This window comes from Pipistrellus hanaki (genome assembly GCF_964339955.1).
Source record: "Pipistrellus hanaki genome assembly, chromosome: 2".
NCBI classification, from domain to species: Eukaryota; Metazoa; Chordata; class Mammalia; order Chiroptera; family Vespertilionidae; genus Pipistrellus; species Pipistrellus hanaki.
Window position 1 is genome coordinate 53,649,952 of NC_140504.1, and position 7,818 is coordinate 53,657,769.

Sequence of the window (7,818 nt, forward strand, 5' to 3'; positions counted from 1 at the left end):
GGGGCCACCCAGCCAGGGCCACCCAGAGCTCTTTCAAAATAGAGAACCACTGATTTAGTTTCTACATTAGAGACAAAACTGTACTTCACTAAAGACTGACCACAACAAAACAAATGAACAAACCTGAAAATACAAGACATTCCCTCCAAAAATGTATATACACTTTGAATAATTATTAATTCCAATGGATTAAATCTGAAAAGAAAAAAATATCAATTGAGCTATCAGCTATTAGAGTGTATACAGCTGAAACCGGTTTGGCTCAGCGGTAAAGTGTCGGTCTGTGGACTGAAAGGTCCCAGGTTCGATTCCGGTCAAGGGCATGTACATTGGTTGTGGGCACATCCCCGGTGGGGGTTGTGTAGGAGGCAGCTGGTAGATGTTTCTCTCTCAACGACGTTTCTAGCTCTCTATCTCTCTCCCTTCCTCTCTGTAAAAAATCAATAAAATATATATTTTTTGAAAAATTAAAAAAAAAAAAAAGAGAGTGTATACATTTCTTGGGGACACCAGGTATTAACTTGCTTTGAGCTTTTCAAAAATCAGATCTGACTGGTTTTATTTCCCGTCTATCGTTGACAAAGAATGGATTTTATCTGGCTTTAAATCTGATTTGCTTGTTCTTGCACGTAGCATAGATTTCTGGGTCTGCCTGCCAGGCTACCAACACTCATAATCTGTCTCTGCCTTTTAATGAGGTCCGCGCTGACGTCCTAGGGCTCAGAACCTAAGTAATGGCGCTGGCCCAGCTCACCGGCTCTGGGTGTTGTGACACTGATGCTCCTCCACAGTGAGAGTCCTTTTGTCTGCTAGACCCCTAAAAGGATTTGGAAAACAGGCAAAGCAGGTTTGAGCAGGAAAACAAGAAAAATGATACTTCTGGAAGATAAATCTGAGTGCAGAATGCAGGACAGGCCTGGGGTAGAGGAGAAGGTGGGGGGAGCGAGCATGGAGCCTCCTTTTAGGTGGTGTCATGTCACAGCACTATTCAAGTGGACTGTGTAAAGAAAATGGGTGGCTATACGTCCTAATGAAAAGAACATATGTGTAAAATACTGAGGAAGGAAAACTGGCAAGACAGATTGACATAATGAGTTTTTTGGTTTTTTTTTTTTTGTTTTGTTTTGTTTTTTTGTGGGCTGGCTAGAATCCTAATCACCATTTGTAACAATGGTTCTATGGGAAAAATCTTTTGGAGTTGAAAACCCTCCCTCCCCCCAGATTTATAAATAAATCTTTGGCATCTATCCAGTTTTTAATTGGGGAGTGGGGACTCTATGGAAAAGTCTTGCAATTCTATCTGATGGCCAAACTTCAGTGAGATGGGCCATGCCTTGGTGATCATTTCCCCCCCATCCACATTCCAGCCCACTCCCAACAGGGGCTATTTGAAACTCCCTTGGCCTTAGCTGTTGACCTAAATTGGCTTTGTGACAGAAACAGATTCCCTCTCTCTCCATCTGTTTTCTCAGGCTTCCCTGCAGGCTCAGGAGAACACTAGTCCTTCACTCTGAAATAGTGAATCCTTTCATCCGTGATCCTTATTAAACTTACTTCACTACCTCTAGTTCCTTCCTTCCCACAGCCCTTTTAATGCCAAATGTTGTCTCACCACTCTTAAAAAAAAAACTTGAAATCATAAAAGTTAACACCTCCCCATTATAAAAAAAATTTAGAAGCTAAAAGATAAATAAATAGAAGCACCCACAATCACACTCTTCAGGAATAACAACTTGGTGTATTTCTTCCTAAACTTTTTCCTATGCTTGCACACAACATAAACATTTTTAAAATGTCTTTGCTTATTGATTTTAGAGAGAGAGAAGGTAGAGGGAGAGAGGAAGAGAGAAACACTGATTTGTTGTTTCACTATTTTATGTATTCATTGGTTGATTCTTATATGTGCCATGACCAGGGATTGAACTCACAACCTTGGCATATTGGGATGATGTTCCAAACAACTGAGCTACCCCAGCCAGGGTCATATACATTTTTCATAATAACATAATAAATACCATATCTTACTTATGGCATAAACACTTTTCCTAGATATTAATTAAAAGGACTTTTGATAGCTGTATAAGATTCAATCTCACATTTTCACTAAACAAATGTTTCAGCAAACAGTTTTCTACATTAATGTCTAATGACATTTCTGATTATTTTCTTATACTAAATCCTGGTAGTAGAGGGCTATAGGGTATGAACCCTTTTAAGATTCTTCATATTTATAATAAACTGATTTCCAGAAAGGCCGAATCAATTTACACTTCTATCAGTAGTTGATGAGAATTCCTATTTCATCACACCACAATGGCACTGAGAGTTCACTATCATGAACAGAACATTTGGTTGCTCTCAACAGCTCCTATAAATAAAATACTAATCTGCTTCCTTTCATAGCTCAAATGATTTAAGAGGCATGCATCCTACCTTAACCTCACCACCCGCACATTTTACTACAACATTACTTCTCCCACTCATTACTAAAATTGTTCTGATAAATTAGTGATCTCTTTCTCATCATTTATTTATTTTTTTTTTAGATTCATCATTACCTCATTTGTTTCCACTCTTCCCATCTTTGTAGTCACTTGACTCTACAGACCTCATCCTTCAAGGACTCAGGCCCACCTGACATTCTACACCATTTTCTTTCTTTCTTTTTTTATTTTATTTTATTTATTTTACTTACTTACTTATTTATTTTCCCTTCTCCATTCTACACCATTTTCTCCTTTCATCTGTGACCTCTATGATCTACCTTCTTTAATGTCCTCTTTGCCATTTCCTATTATTTACACTGTGACAGGCCTCAGTTTTTCTAAAAAAACCACATATTTTTTATTGATTTCAGAGAGAAAGGGAGGAAAAAGAGATAGAAACACCAATGACGAGAGAGAATCATTGATTGGCTGCCTCCTGCAGAACCCTACTGAGGATCAAACCCGTAACCTGGGCATGTGCCCTTGACCAGAATCAAACCTGAACCCTTCAGTCCGAAGGCTGACACTCTATCCACCGAGTCATACCAGCTAGGGCTAGGGTTCCGTTTTTGCCTCTGTTCCACACTCCTCTCTGGGAGGACTCCTCCATTCTGTTTTAATAATCGGCTCCACACTGATGGCTCCCATACATTTCTCTAACTTTACCCCTCCTTTGTCTTCAGGTCTTTGACTGAGAAGTCCCATCCTCACCTATAACTCAGTACCACCCACTACTCAATAGTGCACCATCCTCTCTGCCAAATCAGCACCTCTTCCCAACTTTCTTATTCCCAACACTCCTTCAGTCCCCCATAATGAAAAATGTCAAGTCTTTAAGTATTTCCTTAAATAACTCTGTCTCAGTCATACTTACAATTTCTTCAAAATATCCCAGATATATTGGTCTTGTGTCATTTCCACCATCACTTCATACATGGATTACTGCACTACTTTCATAGTTAGCAGCTATTAGTGTTGTATGTAGCAGCCATGTTAATTTTTGAAAAATGTTTGACGTATGCTCAAAATCTTCAAAAGACACCAAATCTCCTATTGCCTCCTGACTAAAATCCAAGGTCATCCTTTCTCCTTACTGCGCTTTGCCTCCTCGACACCATATCATACCCCTTTCCAGACTCATTATACCCCTATCTTTACTTATGAACTCTCCCATCCTTTCTGTTTCAATGAAGCCTTCAGTAATAGATAATCATAACCCACACTGCTTTTCCTTTCTCTGAATTTTTAAAGCCAGTGTTAATGCTGGCTCTTGGGAGAGGGCTGGCAGGAAAAAGCCCTGATTTGAGGTGTTTGCCAATTATCTTCACCATAGCAGACTTCAAGCTACCAATGTGACATCATTGATTGGGATGAAATTGGAAAGAGATGTGCACAAAGCCATTAAGAAATGGCTCCAGGACTCCATAGAACTGAAAGCTGTTCTGTAACCAAAAACTTTATGTTGTTATGCACAACCTCTTTAGGTGTACTATTTAAGTACATTTGTTCATCACAATAAACTCGCAGCACACTCATATTAGAGCTTTCATAGTGTACAGGGCACAAAGCGTGCTTAATAAAAACCTGTTGGCAAGACCTGGAGGAGAGACTTGCAAAGCCAAAGACTGGAGCAGGAGAAATGGGCATGTACTCATTCAGGGTTGGTGAGCAAGAACAAGCAAAAAGAACAATAAATGTAGGAAATAAAATCAGAATGGGACTCAGGAGAAATATTGGTTATGTCCCACCTTTGTACTCATGTGACCCCTGACAAGTCAATTTACTTCTTGGGCCTTAAGTTCCTTCATCTTTACAATTAGGGGACCAGACTACAAGACTTCTAACTTGATTCAAATGCTCTGCGATGTGGATTAAACTGACAGACAGACAGACAAAGGTCCATTGCATTGGTATAAAAGTGATAATAAATTCATTTTAAAATCCACTGGTAAGTCAAAGGCGTCATACTTTTCTAAGGTATGAAGAAATATTCTTATAAGGCCTTTCCATTCCTTTGACCTAGTAATTATTCTGTAGAAAGATACAATGTCCTAAAGGTTATATCTATTTTATTCTACTTCTGGAAAGGAGATGAGCAAGTTCCAAGATATTTCTGCAGCACGTTCCACAATACTTGCTAATGTTTGTCATCCAAAAAAAAAAAAAAAAATCTATTACCTGTCTACTATGAGCTGGACACTGGTAAGTGCTGAAGATTTAGTAAAAACAAAACAATCTTTATCTTCATGAAACCCACACTAGTGTGGGTCAGTAGCTATTTAGTTCTAAATCATCTATATCAATACTTTTAAATATAAAGTGTACATATTGATCTGAATAATGGATGCAAGCTATGGACTCTTCTTCATAAACAGGTATGTAAACATAAACATTTAAATAAAATTATATTATGTATAATTCCAGAGGTCCTCAGGACCTGTCATCTATGAAGTGGTCCAAGAATTGCAAGTTAACCCTGACCTATATCTACAAAACAACAAATAAATTCAAGCTCATAAAAGCTCATATTCTGTATGATAAGGGAGTATAGCAAAGATTTCCAATAGAAACCATTAAAAATAAAGGGCCATTGTTTAAAGTATTAAACTGTGGCTATTTGAAATTTCATTCACCTAGAGCCATGGCTGGCAAACTGCGGCTCATGAGCCACATGCGGCTCTTTGGTCCCTTAAGAGTGGCTCTTCCATCAAAATACCACAGCCTAGGTGAGTGTATTTTGAGGAAGTGGCATTAGAAGAAGTTTATCTTCATGAAAAATTTGGCTCTCAAAAGAAAATTCAATCATTGTACTGTTGATATTTGGCTCTGTTGACTAATGAGTTTGCCAACCACTGCCGTAGGGGGCTGACTGACAGCTTAGGCCCGCTCTTAAGCTGGCAGTCAGACATCCTTAGCACTGCCATGGAGGCGGGAGAGGCTCCTGCCACCGCAGCTGACCTTACCAGCTGTGAGCCCAGCTCCTGGTAAGCTGCGCTCCCCCTGTGGGAATGTACTGACCACCAGGGGTCAGCTTCTGCATGGAGCATCTGCCCCCTGATGGTCAGTGCGCATTATAGGGACTCATAGTTCAGCTGTCGGTTGATTTGCATATTAGCCTTTTATTATATAGGCTAGCAAAGTACCTGCATATAACCTAATGCTGTAAAGCTTCTAGGATACTTATAATACCTATTACAAGGTAAATGCTATGCAAATAGCCATTATGCTATATTGTTTAGGAAACATGACAAGAAAAAAAGTGTACATGTTCAGTAGAGTTGCAGCCATCATAGACCTAATTGCATAATTCATCTCAGCAACAGGTAACTTTTTTTTTTTTTTTAGTATTTTTGAATGGTGCTTGGTTGAATCCTTGGATAGGAGGTCAGGCTGTACATTACTTGGTTCAGAATGCTTGTTACATCAGTCTTCTTACTTGAAAACCCAATTGCATATGGATGTGTGCTTCCTTTTCATAAGTAATCCTGCATTTCATGACTCATTGCACATCAAGAAGATCCAATTAGCCACGACAAATACATATACACACACTGTGAACAGGCAATTTGAACAAGTCAAAGAGCACAAGTTCTGGAATTAGAGGGCAGGCTCGTGTCCTGGCTCTAACACTGTGAAGGGAAGTGATCTTGGACAAGTCATTTAGCCCTCCGAGCTACGTTTCTTCACTTGTAAAATGTAGAGGGAACGCTAAAACTTACCTAAGAAGGCTTACTATGAAAAAAATCAGTCATGTAAAATAACGTAGATGAATATATTTAGCTATAAAATGGCCCCTCATAAGTAAAAGTTCTACTGATTCCCCAAGGAGGCAAATTAAGCTTTGAATCCAAATGCCCATTATACAAATTTCTACTAGGAAAACAAACTGCAGGTCCTGCATTTACATTGCATTAAAATAAGTTCAAAGCACTTAATTGTAGATTTTTTTTTTTAAATGCAGCCCTCATTTTAAGAAAACTGTGAAATCTTAAACCCGTTGCCTCATCAGACACTTAAGTGGGTAGGCAACTCCAGACTACAGGTTTTCTCTGACAGCAAGGATCAGCTCGAGATGGGGGACGGAGGAGACTCAAGACTCAAGCAGAGTAACGGAGGGAAGGGAGAGAGATTGGCCTGAAAAGTGTGGAATGAATCAGGCAAGGAGGGAGTTCTAGAGACGGCGGTGACCTGAGCTCCGAGGAGGCTGGTGACAGGAGGTGGGAAGACAAGGAGTACAGGGGGAACAGGGCTCCTACAGTTGGTGGGCGCGGTGGATGGAGAGCCAGGTGGCGAGCGTCACACCGGGCCAGCCCCCAGGGTCGGCTCGGCAACTGTTCGCTCCCGCTCTTACTGCCGTGCGTGCGGGGAGAATCCCGAGCAACCGGAGGGGAGTGCGTGGCGGCACCAAACCACTGCCAGGCCTGGGGAGGCTGCAGGATTCCTCCAACCCCAGCGGCCACGCTGGCTTCCCGCCCTCCCTCAGCCCGTCCCCGCGTCTCACCCGCCGCCAGGCGCAGGCCGCGGAGGCTCCCCATGGCCGCCCACTCCGCTGACCGGCTGCGCGCCCCGGGGAAGGCGTAGGCGCGGGAGCATTCAATGTCACAGAATGACGCCAAGAGGACGCCGGCGCCGGCGGATGGCGGGGCGTGTGGGACGTAAGGGCGGAGCGAGCGGGTCGTGCGTGACGCAGCACGTCGGTGGGCGGGGCTGAGGGCGCGGTGGGCGGAGCTGACGGCGCGACCTGGGCTGCTGCTTGGGACGTGGGTGACGTGCAGAATGTGCGAGCGGCGCGTCCAGCGGGTCCCCTCTCGCTTGGCGTCCTCCCCGCGTCCTTAAAATGTTCTTGTAAAGGATGGGCATCGCGAGCTTTTGCAATATTATCCTTTGCATCTTAAGAAAGTACTCTTTTAAAATAGAAGAAAAGTAGTGCGCTCATTCATTGCAGAACTTTTGCGAACTGTGCACCCCCCGAAATCACGCTGCCTAGGTAAATAAGCATTTCAGTACACGGTTGTAGCAAGTGTTTTCAATGGGTCACGCCTTTGTCAAAAACACGGTAGCTGGGGCTCAGTGGCCCCCATACCCTGTAGGCATTGGAAGGCTAATTGAAAAATTAACATGTCTATTTCCTATTTATTTACCTAACACCCACCACCTTTCCAACCCTTATGCATTGTCAGAAATGTCTTTTCTTGACATTTCTTAGAGATCCCAAATTCTTAACAAACAAAGCCCCCCTCTTGTCTCTAGGGACGGGAGATAGATATTGGAGTGGGAGGGTTAAGAAAAGCCACTTCTACTCCAGGTTTCCTCCTCGAAGGATCTGGTTGGT

General features: G+C 42.2%; 1 protein-coding gene across 1 annotated transcript in view; it reads right to left on the minus strand.

Annotated features, from left to right (window-relative positions):
• Nucleotides 1-7,145, minus strand: part of FAM162A (family with sequence similarity 162 member A) — a 35,410-nt gene extending 28,265 nt beyond the window's left edge. Inside the window, exon 1 of the mRNA XM_084871765.1 lies at nt 6,988-7,145. Coding sequence (XP_084727891.1) covers nt 6,988-7,021 — 34 coding nt within the window. The 5' untranslated portion in view covers nt 7,022-7,145. The remainder of the gene's footprint in view (nt 1-6,987) is intronic.
• Between the last annotated feature and the right edge of the window lie 673 nt (nt 7,146-7,818).